At 41.7% G+C, this 15518-nt stretch overlaps 1 protein-coding gene across 1 annotated transcript in view; it reads left to right on the top strand.

Moving 5' to 3' along the window:
- Nucleotides 1–14147, top strand: part of LOC137300804 (NACHT and WD repeat domain-containing protein 2) — a 107899-nt gene extending 93752 nt beyond the window's left edge. Inside the window, exons 5-7 of the mRNA XM_067970431.1 lie at nucleotides 857–1001; nucleotides 7826–8415; nucleotides 10209–14147. Coding sequence (XP_067826532.1) covers nucleotides 857–1001; nucleotides 7826–8415; nucleotides 10209–14147 — 4674 coding nt within the window. The remainder of the gene's footprint in view (nucleotides 1–856; nucleotides 1002–7825; nucleotides 8416–10208) is intronic.
- The last annotated feature ends 1371 nt before the right edge of the window (nucleotides 14148–15518 follow it).

Genomic DNA, 15518 nt, shown 5'->3' with positions numbered 1-15518 from the left:
TGAATCCAATCTTTCTTTCCCTCTCTTTATTTCGCTTTCTCTACCTGATTTGACTCTAATTCACACACTGTGATTCACCCTCATTCTCCGTTGTTCCTCTGTTTCTTTCTCAATCTTTAAATCTCATTGGTTAAGGAGATAGACTGCTGGTCCCATCGTTCACTAAGGCCCAGATACCCTATTATCAGCTTGCACTTCCAGCAACTTAAAGGACAATAAAATTTCAAGCTGAAGGGTGAGGGAAAAAAGTCTAACTAATAGGGCATGCCACAAGATGCTCCAGCAAATTCTGGGTCATTAGGTTAATATTTTAATTATTAAGAGGTAACACACAAAGGATACTACATGGCTAACAGAGGACATAAAAACAGAGTCCATGAGGGTGGAATGTTTTGTTGGTGAACACTGGTAACCGTAGGGTATTGGTCATATAGGGAAATGGCAATAAATTTACTACCTTAATTTCATAAAAGCCTATTTAACTCAGTTCTTTGGTTTAAATTTAAATTTTACATACTTGCTGTCATAGAGGTGGAGCAGATTCCAACACAGCCACATGATGCTGCTTGACACATCATTGTGAAACATTGCTAAGGTTCTTTGTGGCTCATGAGGTAATAGGGCTACTTAATAAAAAGTGAAAATTAGCCTTTGCTAATGATGATCTTAAACTGACCACCAGGAGATGCATGAAAGAGGCCCAGGCAATTTGCCTGACATTTAATTTATCTCTTGTTGAGCAATATAACATCTCCACACCTCACACACCAACCAATCCAGTGCAGGCTACTTTTAGGGATTAATGGCAATTTTATACTGAATCAATTTAAGGTATCTTTCACTTTGTGTTGTGTAGATAGATGCAACTGTAAATTCCCCCAACGACAAGAAATGGAAGAAAATATCAGAGGAGATCAAGAACGTTTTCAAAACTGCTGTAACCTTACTGGAGCAACGAGGAACAATGAAAAGCAGCCAAGCCAAGAAATATCTCTGTTCGGGTAAGAACTTTGGTTTGTTTTTCATTGTTACTATGAGATCAAACCATTCAAAGGTGAAAATGAAGTCAGTTCCATTATGATTAGAAACCTACTTCAAAGAATACCAAACTTAATCAGCAATTTCAATGAAATTAACTAAAATTCTTGGGCATTTACAAACTGACTTACACAGAAACAAATGGGGTGGTATTTTCCTCAAGCCGCCAAATGTCAATCAAATTTACAGTCACAATCAGGAAAGTCATTAAGCATTTTAATGCCTGACTATGAAATTTGTAAAATGGTGTTCAGATCCAAATACTGATATTGGAATATTTCTTATCTGTTTGAAACATGGTTTGAAGGTGTATGTGAAGAATGAGTAAAAGATAGTTTGTGCTGTAAGTAACTCATTAAACTAGTGTTGCCCCTGATGACCAAAAGGTCATAGCTTTAAGTCAGTAAAGCAGTTCCTTACATAGTAAGTGTAATGGTTCAACAGTTTCTCTCACACACACATAGAATTATACAGCAGAGAAGGAGGCCATTCGGCCCATTGTGCCTGTGCAGCATCTTTGAAAGAGCTATTCAATTGGTCCAATTGAAAAATTGGGTGATGAGTGTTCTACCCATGAAAAAATCCAGGGCCTAAAAACAAATATAAAATATAATTTTTTGGATGTACTGCTCATATGTGTTCTTCTTAAATGTGCACCCACATAAATTCCGATACACAAAAGTCAGAGTTCAGAGTGTGCAGGGATAAAGGGATAGAAATTGGGCCTCATTGCTCCCATTTTACAAGCATAAAACAGGTGCGAGGCTCAATTTCGGGGACCAATGTCCTGCACCCCAAGGTCACCTGAAAAATGCGTGTCCCGGAATTGCTTAAATATGCAAATAGAGGATCTAACACCTGTTTTAGGTCCCCTGCCTGAAATTGGACAGTGTTGAGCAAGGCAAGCACTGCAGCTATCAACAAAAGGTAATTTAAAAAAAAATCAAATTCCTTTAAAAATCTTCCTATGAAGACAGGAGAAGCAGGAAGGTTTTTTTTAATTTGTTCATGGGATGTGGGCGTCGCTGGCGAGACCAGCATTTATTGCCCATCCCTAATTACCCTTGAGAAGGTGGTGGTGAACCGCCTTCTTGAACGGCTGCAGTCCGTGTGGTGACGGTTCTCCCACAGTGCTGTTAGGAAGGGAGTTCCAGGATTTTGACCGAGCGACGATGAAGGAACGGCGATATATTTCCAAGTTGGGATTGTGCGTGACTTGGAGGGGAACGTGCAGGTGGTGTTATTCCCATATGCCCGCTGCCCTTGTCCTTCTAGGTGGTAGAGGTCATGGGTTTGGGAGGTGCTGTCGAAGAAGCCTTGGTGAGTTGCTGCAGTGCATCCTGTGGATGGTACACATTGCAGCTACAGTGCGCCGTTGGTGAAGGGAGTGAATGTATAGGGTGGTTGATGGGGTGCCAATCAAGCAGGCTGCTTTGTCGTGGATGGTGTTGAGTTTCTTGAGTGTTGTTGGAGCTGCACTCATCCAGGCAATTGGAGAGTATTCCATCAGACTCCTGACTTGTGCCTTGCAGATGGTGGAAAGGCTTTGCGGAGTCAGGAGGTGAGCCACTCGCCGCAGAATACCCAGCCTCTGACCTGCTCGTGCAGCCACAATATTTATATGGCTGGTCCAGTTAAATTTCTGGTCAATTTCCGGTGACCTCCAGAATGTTGATGGTGGGGGATTCGGCAATGGTAATGCCGTTGAATGTCAAGGGGAGGTGGTCAGACTCTCTCTTGTTGGAGATGGTCATTGCCTGGCACTTGTCTGGCGCGAATGTTACTTGCCACTTATCAGCCCAAGCCTGGATGTTGTCCAGATCTTGCTGCATGTGGGCACGGACTGCTTCATTATCTGGGGGGTTGCGAATGGAACTGAAAACCGTGCAATCATCAGCGAACATCCCCATTCCTGACCTTATGATGGAGGGAAGGTCATTGATGAAGCAGCTGAAGATGGTTGGGCCGAGGACACTGCCCTGAGGAACTCCTGCAGCAATGTCCTGGACTGAGATGATTGGCCTCCAACAACCACTACCATCTTCCTTTGAGCTAGGTATGACTCCAGCCACTGGAGAGTTTTCCCCCTGATTCTCATTGACTTCAATTTTACTAGGACTCCTTGGTACCACACTTGGTCAAATGCTGCCTTGATGTCAAGGGCAGTCACTCTCACCTCACCTCTGGAATTCAGCACTTTTGTCCATGTTTGGACCAAGACTGTAATGAGGTCTGGAGACGAGTGGTCCTGGCAGAACCCAAACTGAGCATCGGTGAGCAGGTTATTGGTGAGTAAGTGCCGCTTGACAGCACTGTCGATGACACCTTCCATCACTTTGCTGATGATTGAGAGACTGATGGGGCGGTAATTGGCCGGATTGGATTTGTCCTGCTTTTTGTCGATAGGTCATACCTGGGCAATTTTCCACATCGTCGGGTAGATGCCACTGTTGTAGCTGTACTGGAACAGTTTGGCTAGAGGCGAGGCTAGTTCTGGAGCACAAGTCTTCAGCACTACAGCCGGGATGTTGTCGGGGCCCATAGCCTTTGACGTATCCAGTGCACTTAGTCGTTTCTTGATATCACGAGGAGTGAATCGAATTGACTGAAGACTGATGGTGGGGATATCGGGTGGAGGCTGAGATGGATCATCTACTCGGCACTTCTGGCTGAAGATGGTTGCAAACGCTTCAGCCTTGTCTTTTGCACTCACATGCTGGACTCTGCTATCATTGAGAATGGGGATGTTTACAGAGCCTCCTCCTCCCGTTAATTGTTTAATTGTCCATCACCATTCATGACTGGATGTGGCAGGACTGCAGAGCTTTGATCTGATCCGTTGATTGTGGAATCGCTTAGCTCTGTCTATAGCATGTTGCTTCCGCTGTTTAGCATGCATGTAGTCCTGTGTTGTAGCTTCACTAGGTTGGCACCTCATTTTTAGGTATGCCTGGTGCTGCTCCTGGCATGCTCTTCTACACTCCTCATTGAACCACGGTTAATCCCCTGGCTTGTTGGTAATGATAGAGTGAGGAATATGCCAGGCCATGAGGTTACAGATTGTGCTGGAATACAATTCTGCTGCTGCTGGTGGCCCACAGCGCCTCATGGATGCCCAATTTTGAGCTGCTAGATCTGATCTGAATCTATCCCACTTAGCACGGTGGTAGTGTCACACAACACGTTGGATGGTGTCCTCAGTGTGAAGACAGGACATCGTCTCCACAAGGACTGTGCGGTGGTCACTCCTACCAATACTGTCATGGACAGATGCATCTGCGACAGGTAGATTGGTGAGGACGAGGTCAAGTAGGTTTCTCCCTCGTGTTGGTTCGCTCACCACCTGCTGCAGGCCCGGTCTGGCAGATATGTCCTTCAGGACTCAGCCAGCTCGGTCAGTAGTGGTGCTACCGAGCCACTCTTGGTGATGGACATTGAAGTCCCCCACCCAGAGTACATTCTGTGCCCTTGCTACCCTCAGTGCTTCCTCCAAGTGGTGCTCAACATGGAGGAGGACTGATTCATCAGCTGAGGGAGGACGGTAGGTGGTAATCAACAAGAGGTTTCCTTGCCCATGTTTGACCTGATGCCATGAGATTTCATGGGGTTCGGCGTCACTGTTGAGGACTCCCAGGGCCACTCCCTCCTGACTGTATATCACTGTACCGCCACCTCTGGTGGGTCTGTCCTGCCGGTGGGACAGGACATACCCAGGGATGGTGATGGAAGAGTCTGGGACGTTGGCTGAAAGGTATGATTCTGTGAGTATGGTTATGTCAGGCTGTTGCTTGACTAGTCTGTGGGACAGCTCTCCCAATCTTGGCACAAGTCCCCAGATGTTAGTGAGGAGGACTTTGCAGGGTCGACTGGGCTTGGTTTGCAGTTGTCGTGTCCGGTGCCGGGTGGTCCATTCGGTTTTATTCTTATTATGATTTTTTGTAGCGAGATTGTACAACTGAGTGGCTTGCTAGGCCATTTCAGAGGGCGATTAAGGATCAACCACATTGCTGTGGGTCTGTTGTCACATATAAGCCAGACCGGGTAAGGACGGCAGGTTTCCTTCCCTAAAGGACATTAGTGAACCAAATGGGATTTTATGACAGTCCGGCAGTTTCATGGCCACCATTACTGATACTAGTTGTTTTTTATTCCAGATTTTATTTAATTAATTGAATTTAAATTCCCCAGCTGCCGTGGCGGGATTTGAAGTCATGACTCCGGATTATTAGTCCGGGCGTCTGGATTACTAGTCCAAGTAACATAACCACTATGGTACCGTACCGTATCCTGAATCCACAGTTGGTACAATCATCCCCCTCTCCCCCTCCATTGCCCCCTTCAATTTCTCTCCCGGACTTACCTTTGGGCTGCTGCCGAAAACTGGTCCAGAGACATCTCTGCCCCAAAGACTGTTTGGTCTTCAGCCCCTAGTTCAACCTCTACCCCTGTTTGTGGTACTTTATGGAAACTTATGTAAAGTGAGTTTCAATGAAATGCGTATCTCGATTTGATTGTGCCAGTGTGCACAGAGGTCGTGTTTGATCTTCAAAGCAGGTGTCACAGCATTTGTACTTGACGCCAGTACAGAATTCCTGTTTTACACATTATCGAGAGAGAGAGAGAGAGACTGATCATCAACAGAATACAGTCAGTGATGAAGTTATCACTTTTGATGAATATGTGATTTGGTGCAAGACACAGTGACCAGCTAGTTTCCACCAAACACTTTTAGTGGGATCACTGTACAATTGAAACATTTGCAGAGCTTTTGCTGGCACATCCTAGTACACCAGTAGGAGCCAGAATGCTGCACAATTAAAGATCTTCTCAAGATCAACAAAGGCTACAAACATGGTTTGATGAACTGGTGTAATCTTTCTGCCAGTAGCCCAATTACAAATACCAAGCTGATGGTGTAAGGCCTGAAGTGAAGTCATACTTTTAGGACCAGGTTTTGTTTTATATCTGCTGATCAGCACTGATGGAGAGACTTTGCAGAGGTGGCGAGATCCCACAATACATGAAGCAGTCTCCTTTCTACTTCCAAATGAGAATATTTATTATAATTTCTAGTCAGGCAGAACTTGCTCCACATGTTGCATGTAACAGGCAATGTAATTGATCCACTGTTTGTTGACCATTGAATTTCATTGTATCTGGGGAATTATTACAACAGCATGCTTAACTTTAGTCCTATCTGGCACTTGGTCAAGTATTTCTGGACCTGGTAATGCAGTCACACAATCTGGCAGAAGGCCTGTGGATTCTGCATTGAGCAAACAGTCAAATTTACTCCACCTTTCAGTGTCTGTAGTCTGCGAATCTAGTCAGATATCCAATATTATCTGTAATCGACAAGACTGGTTGATGTTAGTTGCCTAGTGTTAACCTCACTTTTTAGAACAACTATTCAGTGTCTCATGTTTGAAGTCTCTTTCCGGGACAAATGTACATTCAGACCAGAAGTTTTCTTTATCTAGGCACAGTACAGGAAGCCTTTGTGGATTCTGTAACAAACCCTGGGCATGCTGTTGACTGCTCAGTTTTATATTTTACAAACATTCTGTACACATTTTTCCTTTTGGTGTTAAAATAATTCATAAAATACATACTTTACTTCCATTGCCAACTGGCCCCCTCACAAATAGCTTGGTGACTGTCAATATCTAGGCTCACATTAAAGAATGGCCATTTTGGTAAGTTAGCAGAGGGTTGCCAGCACTGTTCGAACTGTATCCAGCATAAATCGTACTTTCAGGAAAGGAGGGGACAAAATCTGGGGACAAAATCAGTAGCCTAGAAATCAATATGATTTCATAATGTTTTTATCGGATATTATCAACTGAATGTTTAATACACTCGTGTTAAATTCTTCTCTTTGCTATTTTGATAAAAGCATTGATCCATTTATTTTAACGCTTCTGTTAAAATAGTGGAGAGACATGTTTAATTGTTTGTATAATAATATTGCACATAGTAATTTCCAGGCTAATGTCTTTTTAAATATTTGGAAAAAATATTTACTATTCTTTATAGGAAAGTTATGCAAAACAGTGCAATGTCGATTTTATCAAGGATGGTACATTCACATCTGGATATTGAAAACAAAAAGGCTTTAGCCATTTCACCTTAATTTATTTTTACATTTGCTGAATCATTCCAATACTTGCTTCCGCACACCCTAAGCCTGCAGCTGGATGGCAACCATACAGGGGCACAGAAGCAGCCAACTGAATCCTGACCCAGGACAGGAAACCTCTATTAATAGAAATGTGCATTATTTGAGACTACAAGAGTCATCAGAGATTACTATCTCTGTGTTAAAAACAATCACATACACATTGTGTTCACTTAGTTACATTAAACTTGTCAAGATTGAATTGACATTTTGTCAGTTAGCCTGTCATTCTGTTCATGACCTATTAGTGCACAACATGGTTCCACCACCTTCTAGTCACTTCCGGTTAACTCTTAACCTGAGTATTTCAATCTCATTTCTCCCAGGTCCCCATTTGTACTCTCAATTCTTTTCCTTCCTTACAGCTCTTTGTTTTGCCTTGGTTTCACATCAGTGTAGAAAGTCTGATGAAAGATGATGTACTTTTATTTTAGCAGAGGCTTTTCCGTTTGAAACATATAATAGCCAACAGCTCCAAATCTTTCTGGAAGCTTCTAAAGATATCTATGGGCAAGATTGTGTTGGTTAAGTTCATCCTTGACAAATATATTAACTTGCTCTGACCCCTTATTCAAAAGAAACTGAAATATTGTTTCTCTTTTCTTAAAGCAATCGAGGATGAGTTTGAGTTTGCCCTGGGAAACCAAACACCAGCATTTCTAAGAAAGTGCGTGTGCTACATCAGGAAAATTGCTAACATTGACCGTCATGTGAAGAACCCGGATATGGGCCGATACATAGATGTCATAGAGGTCGATGGAAAACTTGTACGAGACCCAGTTGCAAGTGAAAAACTTGTGAAACTCAGGGACGAGTTTATTCCTACAATTGTTGCTTCGTCCAACCTACGAGTATACACGTCCATTACCCACTGCGATATGAAACTTGGATATTCAGAGGTCGTGGAAAACCACTATGTTGAAGGACTTTGTAAACAGTTCTATGATGATATGATTGACATTATCCAGGCTACAGTTCAACAAAATTTTGACATTGAAACAGATGCACTTTACGACGAGGTTCTGCAGCACTTGTCCCTTTGTAAAATGTACTCCTCTTTCTACCAGTACCGATGTGAGGCTCTGAACCTCATACACAAGTATATACTGCCTAGCAAAGCAGGACACATGAACCCACTTGTTGTATATGGTGGGCCATGCACAGGCAAAACACTTCTACTGGCAGAAGTGGCACAACAGGTAAAAGCAGCTTATCTCTTTGTACGTTACTATCTGATGAAGGTATTTATTCAACCAAAGTCCATTTACATTGTCATTGTAAATCCATGGTTGGTTGAATGAAAATAAACAGTTAAATAGTAATCGTAAATAGTAATTTCATATTTCTTCCTGATTTTAGTATTGTTTAGGTAAATTTGGGATTTCAACATTTTTTCCTTTTTAATGTGCATAATTCTTCAGTTTTTTTACAATTAAGTTCGTACCACTTTAAGTATAAGTTATGTTTTGGTATCCATAGATACCAATTGTTTTGCCAACAGCATCCATTGTTTTGCTGACAACAATCATGAGGCATTCTTAAGATTTTTTGTAAATACGAGGGAGATTGGATTAGCACAGCTGCATTTAGTCCAATCCTTAAACTGTCTACAGGTGTACTCAGGAATAAGCTATGTTACATTATGCAATATTAAAGAAGCAGCAACTATAACTGTAAAAGGTGTCTCAAACATTAGAGCCTGATGGTTGGTGGGGTACCAAAGGCCAACACATTTTCTGTTAGTATTGTGCATATTCCAGGCACCTAAGCTCAGTCAGTGACGGTTAGCTCTGTATTGTAAATTTTTCAATGCAAAATAACAGACTTTTAGGCAACTACATCACAAAGTAGGTTTCACAAGCAGCTTAAGTTACTTCTTTACTCCTATACAGCAAACTCCATATTAAGGTGATCAAGACAGACATCTAGAGCCAGTGTCCAATTACTTATGTACAAAAATGGAAGGAATATAATTAACATCTCTTTGTAGATTGTGTTGCTTTCTAAATGTGTAAAGCTAACAAGAGTGTTGGATATAATCACTAAGTTTTCAAACGGCTACTAATTTTGCCAGGTATCTATCGATTAACATTCTAGGTACAGCCTAATAAAAGGAACTATCGCAATTAAGCTTTATCTCAGGACTGCTAGGGTAGATTTTCCTCTTATTGTGCTTGGTGTAAAGGATGGCCTGGGTGCAATGCATATAGGAAAATCAGTGGGGAGGATCACACTCCTATAATGGAGCCTGCCTGATTTTTCATTCTATTAATTTAAATGGATAGAAAATTGGATGGGCTCCATTACAGGAGTGCGATCCTCCCCACCTAATTTTCCTCTATGTATTGCACCCAGGCAATCGCTACATCAGTGCAATAACTGGAAAAATTATAATCGTTAGATTGTGGCTTTTGGTTTTCAAAAGCTGAAGTATCCAATGTCATCAATAAAATAATTATAGGCCCAATTATGTTATATTTATTTAACATAGCAAAGAAGTGTTTGACAAGCTTCTTATTTTGTTTGGAAAGGGAGATAAGCCAGAAAAGCCATGTTCTTGCAAGCAATGATAAAATGGTTGCCAAACACTTTTTTAATGAATACTAGCAGATCTTTTGTGGCATTGCTCAAGGTGAGTCGGAGGATATACTGCTTTATAACTGTGGTGATTTTTATACACAAAATGTGATAGGGAACATGTGATGGAAAACTTTTACAATAAGTATGCCTCTTACAGGAAGTGCGTATTATACACTAGAAGTTTAACATGTTCTGTTTTGTCTCTATTCACTAATCAGAATGGAATCATCGCTAATCTGAAGAACAACTGTTATTCTGTTGTTTGTGAATAAAGGTGGTGTGGCTTCTGTCAATCGAATTTAATTTATGTCTTCCAATAGCATCACATCTTAAATATCAAGAACTGTCATTAAATCATTTTACGTGTTTCCAACTGTCAGTTCAAATTTTGTAATATTATTTTACATTTCAGGCCTATTCTTGGCTTCAGGAAGAAATGGGCCCCGATTCTGATCCAGTTATAACTGTGAGATTTTTGGGAACAACAGAGTTAAGCACAGAGCTCAAAACCCTACTTCAAAGTCTCTGTGAACAATTAGCCATTAACTATCGATGCCTCATACACAATTATCCTCAAAAAATACACGATCTGAGGGAATTATTCGTAAACCTTCTGAATGAGTCTTCATTTCATCGACCACTGGTGTTAATTTTTGATGCTTTGGAGCAGCTCTCGGATAGTGAAGAGGCACGCAAATTATGGTGGCTCCCCATTCACCTTCCTCGCTCAGTACGTGTAATATTGTCGACTCTGCCAAACAAGCACAGCATTCTACAAAAACTGAGATGCTTGATACAGGATGATGATAAATACATTGAGCTGACCCAACGTGATAGGAAGATGTGCAGCCAAATTCTTAAACATCAGCTTCTACGAGTGAAAAGAAAGGTCACCTCAGGCCAGCAAATCTATGTCAATGAAGCACTCTCAAAATGTACGCTGCCCATGTTTGTTAATCTAATTTACCATGAGGTCATGCAGTGGAGATCACACAAGGATGTTGATGACACTTCACTTTGTGTGACGGTACATGAAAGTATTGAGCAACTCTTCTGGTCCCTTGAAAATAAGTTCGGTTCCAGGCTGGTCTCAAGAGCTCTTGGCTTCATCACAATGGCCAAAACTGGACTCAGTGAAATGGAACTGGAAGATGTCCTTTCACTTGACGACCACGTTCTTAATGAAATCACAGCAAGATCCGGGCTTCAGAATCCACTGAGGATACCATACTATTTCATTGCACGACTGAAGGAGGAGCTATGTGGATACTTAATGGAGAGGCAGGTGAGGAGCGTCACACTTCTAGTATGGGCAAATCGTCATCTTCATCTGATCGCTCAGAAACTGTACCTGCAGAACGAGGAAGACATGCACGAAATGCACAGCATCATGGCGGATTACTTTTTAGGAGTGTGGTCCGGTGGGAGACAGAGGTTGTTTCACCCTGAGCAAAGCCATTTCCAAACTCTAGACATTAACAATAAAAGCATTAATGATGAAAAACAGACCACTGAGAACACTTTTGACAGACAAGTCCCTGAGCAGCCATGGGTTTTCCAGTGCAACTCATTGGAGCCAGATATCTTCTTTGTGAATCATAGGAAAAGTACGGAACTACTGCACCATCTGACTAGAAGCGGGAGGACAGATGATCTCATGTACAGTGTCATCATGAATTTCAGTTGGCTGTATACCATGATCAAAATCGGTCACCTTGACAAAGTCCTTTCTGACATAGATCTCGCTTACAATTATTCACAAGAGAAAGAACTGAAATTTCTGGCAAGGACGCTGCGAGGCATTAAGTTGAAAGTTTCAAAGAATCCAAGTTCACTGTCTGCTGAGCTACAACAAAGGCTTTTGCCTGTTGTTAGCTCTTTACCAAAGCTAAGACACCTTTTATTAGAGTGCGACAAAGACGGCCCAAAGTATTGCTCAATTGTGCCTTTGCATTCCTCTTTGGATGTGACGTACAGCCCTGAGCGACTCCCTCTGACCACCAGCTATGTGCACGTGATCGAGGTGCTGCCTACATCGAGCCCCAGTGTGATCATTGCTGCATTGGAAAATGGTTCCATTACTACTTGGGACGTGGAGTCACAGCAGATTCTCCGCCAAATTACAACTGCAAACTCAGCGGTGCTGGGAATGAAACTTACTCACGATGAGAAGTATTTGGTCGTGTCGACCACAAAGAACACATTGTTAATATACGACAATCATAATTCATGCTTATTATCAGAGGTGGAAGTCAAGGGCTCCAAGCACTGCATTGCGGGAGGAGGCAACTGTTTTATTCATGGCTTCACATTATCTATTAACCACGCCCTCGCATGGTTGCAGGGGAGTAAAGATGTGCATGTAATTGATTTAATTTATGGTTGGCCGCTCTACCAGTTCCATTGCTGGTATGAAGTCACTTGTGTCCAATGTTCTCCAGATGGAGTGTATGCATTCTGTGGACAATATCTGAACACAACCACCATTTTCCTCTTAGGAAGCGGGGAAAAGCTCTCCACAGTGACATCAGAATTTTCTGGAGGGTATGTGAAATCTCTTCTCATCCTAGCTGCAGCTCAAGAAATGGTGATGATCGATAACGAAGGCAGCCTGTCTGTCTGGAATATAGATGAAATTACCAACCCCCAACTTATCGAGGACTTTGACTGCAGAGGAAAAGACAATGAAGTGGTGAGTTTAGAGCTGTCAGAAGACCAAAGTGCTATCCTCATCTGTAAGACTTTCAGCATTGAAGTATTGGACACCAGCATCTGGAAGGTGGTTGAAAAGTTCAAAGCAAAACGCAATGAACGTTTCATATCGGCAGTCCTATCCAAAAATGGTGACTCAATTATTGCTTCAATGGAACATATGCCATCAATATTTGTGTGGCGGAGAGACACTGGACAGTGTATGGCAAGTTTGCAGGAAATCTCAGGAGCTATTGTAAAGTTGGTCAAATCAAATCAACACAATTTATTGCTTTCTTTGACAACCAATGGTATTCTTTCTGCCTGGGATATAGACATCATAACAGCGATCTCAAACATTGACAAAACAGGGAAAGCAATTCAAAGCCTTCTCCTGCCAGGCAGAGGTGAGCTGATCTACACACTAGATGGCTCTGAATCTGTTCATAAATGGAGCTTCAGCACAGGATACATTGAAGCTGTATTTAAACATGATGGCATTGTGGAAAACTGTGTTCTCACATCATCGGGGGTGTTGATGGTCACTTCAGATGACAAAGGCATCCAATACATCTGGCACACCATTACCGGGGACAACATCTTTCGCATCAATGGGCAGCGCATAGCCCAGCTGCTGATTACACACAACGATCAGTTTGTAGTCTCGCTCTGTAACCAAGGTGTCTCCAGGGTGTGGCGACTGTCCACTGGTCACAAAGTCTGCAATATTCTGGTTCCCATGCAGAACGCATTTATCACGTATCCTAACACGTTCGTAATTGGTGTTTCGAAAAACAAGTTGATGGCTGTTAGCTTGTGGACAGGAAGCGTAACAAAGAAGTTCTGCTGCGACGACGGTGCAACCATCGTAAATTTCAAGCTTATTCCCGATTCTCCGGACTATGTGGTTTTCATTACGTCTACTGAAACGCTGTTTGTTTGGAGTGTGACGGAGGAAGCAGTGTGCAGACGGGTGCAGCTCCCTAATAATTTCCTGAAAAACCTGGAGGATTTTCAGATATCTCCCAATGGGAAACTGGGAATTTTGTCCCGAGGCGATGACAACATTAACATCATGGATCTGCACAGTGGAAAGCTGCGCCTCGTTCCTGCCACTGGAATCATCTGGCGTCAGAAATTATCACGCGATGGCCGTTACCTGGTGTACATTTGTTTTAGAAACTGCTGTGAAGATAATGATAATGGGGCTGTGTCCAGTTTAATAGTTGTCAGGTTGGCTGATGGGAAAAACATTGGAGCATGCTCACTTTACAAGACTCCAGCTTTTCTTAGTCTGTCACAACGACACCTGAACATTATCGTGGGTTTTGATGATGGCAGCATTGGGACCTACACCGTCGTAGATCGAGTCGATGCTGCCTTAAAAATTAAAATCGCCACTTCAAACAGTCGTCAGATTTTTAACAATTCATCTCAGCAAATTAGACCTAAGCGTGCACATTTTACATGCAAGTACACGGCAGACTGCATATGGAGAGAGTCTACCGAGGTTTTTGCCAGGGACAGTCCAATTACAGTCTCAGATTCAAGTGATACAGTGGAGACAGCGCCTACCAAAAAACAATCTTACTGCTCCGACAAAGCAGGTTCTACATTACAAATAGACTATAAATGTCAGAACTTCACAACAGAAAGCTAAGCCATGTTTTTGTGTGTGCAAAAAGAGTCATGTATACAGAAAAATATTTTAATATACTGAGTGTCATTTTGAAAGTCACTCAAAGATATTTCTTTTATGCTTCTTAAGTATTATACAGTTTTGTTACTTTAAAAGAAATCTCTTCACTATTTTAAGGGGAATAACATCTCAGGGGTAAAGGAATTTATTCCATTCCACATCTTTCTCTTCATTTAGTTACTGTGACTGCTGCTATCTTTTTCTGATTCCCCTAGTTGGAGCTCAGTATGCTCACTTATTTTCATCGACTGACTTAGCATAACATTTCACCTCTTAAGAATTTTTGAGTAAATGATGTCACTGCAGACTCACGTTTCTTTTGTAAACTTTACCCCATAGTATAATTCGGACTGAAATAACCAATTTGACTTGTTTTAGGTGGGCTTTAAATGGATATCGCAATCTCATCATTTACCCCTAATTCTTAGTCGGAAAGAAATGCTATGGCAAATGGATAAAATAAATGAAAGAGCATATTGATATCTGATCAGGTATTAGATGAAAAGAACAGTAATTTAATGAAAGTGATGACTTTACTCCTTGGGTTTCATTCTTTTTAACAGAGAAATGATACATTTCAATAGTTTACACACAAGCACAGTCATCTGTCAAGTGTTGTGAACTATGTACTGCCGTCCTGTGGGAAAATCCAGTTCATAACATCAATTTTTACTGCTTAGGGATGCCATTGTTTTTCATTCCTAAAGTACAATCTGGATAAGATAGCATTGTGGGTAGCTTGTGCTGTGTATTGTTCCACAGAAGTTTAGGCTCATAAATAAAACATCTCTTTTGTTATTTATTTTGTTAGCCAAAATTCTGTGGGAAAGTTGTATAGTAAGTCATGGTTTAGTAATTTGCAGATTCGGTCAGAGTCCAGCATGACTCCCCCACATTTATTGACTGCTTGGGCCAAATTATCTTTTAAAGAGGCACTTTCTAATGTTTACTCATGCTGTGCACATTATGGTTCATCAAAGCTGTCAAGATGTTGAACTTTCTAAATATAAAGAAAAATGAAGATATTAATTTGCAAACCACTATGGATGTGGTCACAGGGCAGCAGTTTGCAGTGCAAATACTTCTCAGCAGTCGTTGTGGTGTCTCCAAGCTACAGAACATCACACCTGTGTGTTTATAACTGCTTGAGCATGAATTTAGGAAAGTAGCTCATCTGTCACAGAGCAATCAGCAACAATATCTAAAATGAATGCTTAAGACTAGATAGATACTTCAATCAAAACTATAGACTCTGCAAACATAGTCCATGTGTGGGAAAGTCCCCCCACATAATTGCGTCTGTATCATTGGGTGTCTGTTAGCAAAAAATAG

Source organism: Heptranchias perlo, chromosome 1, assembly GCF_035084215.1.
Source record: "Heptranchias perlo isolate sHepPer1 chromosome 1, sHepPer1.hap1, whole genome shotgun sequence".
NCBI classification, from domain to species: Eukaryota; Metazoa; Chordata; class Chondrichthyes; order Hexanchiformes; family Hexanchidae; genus Heptranchias; species Heptranchias perlo.
The sequence above is the reverse complement of the archived record's forward strand: the minus strand, read 5'-3'. Positions and strand labels throughout refer to the sequence as shown.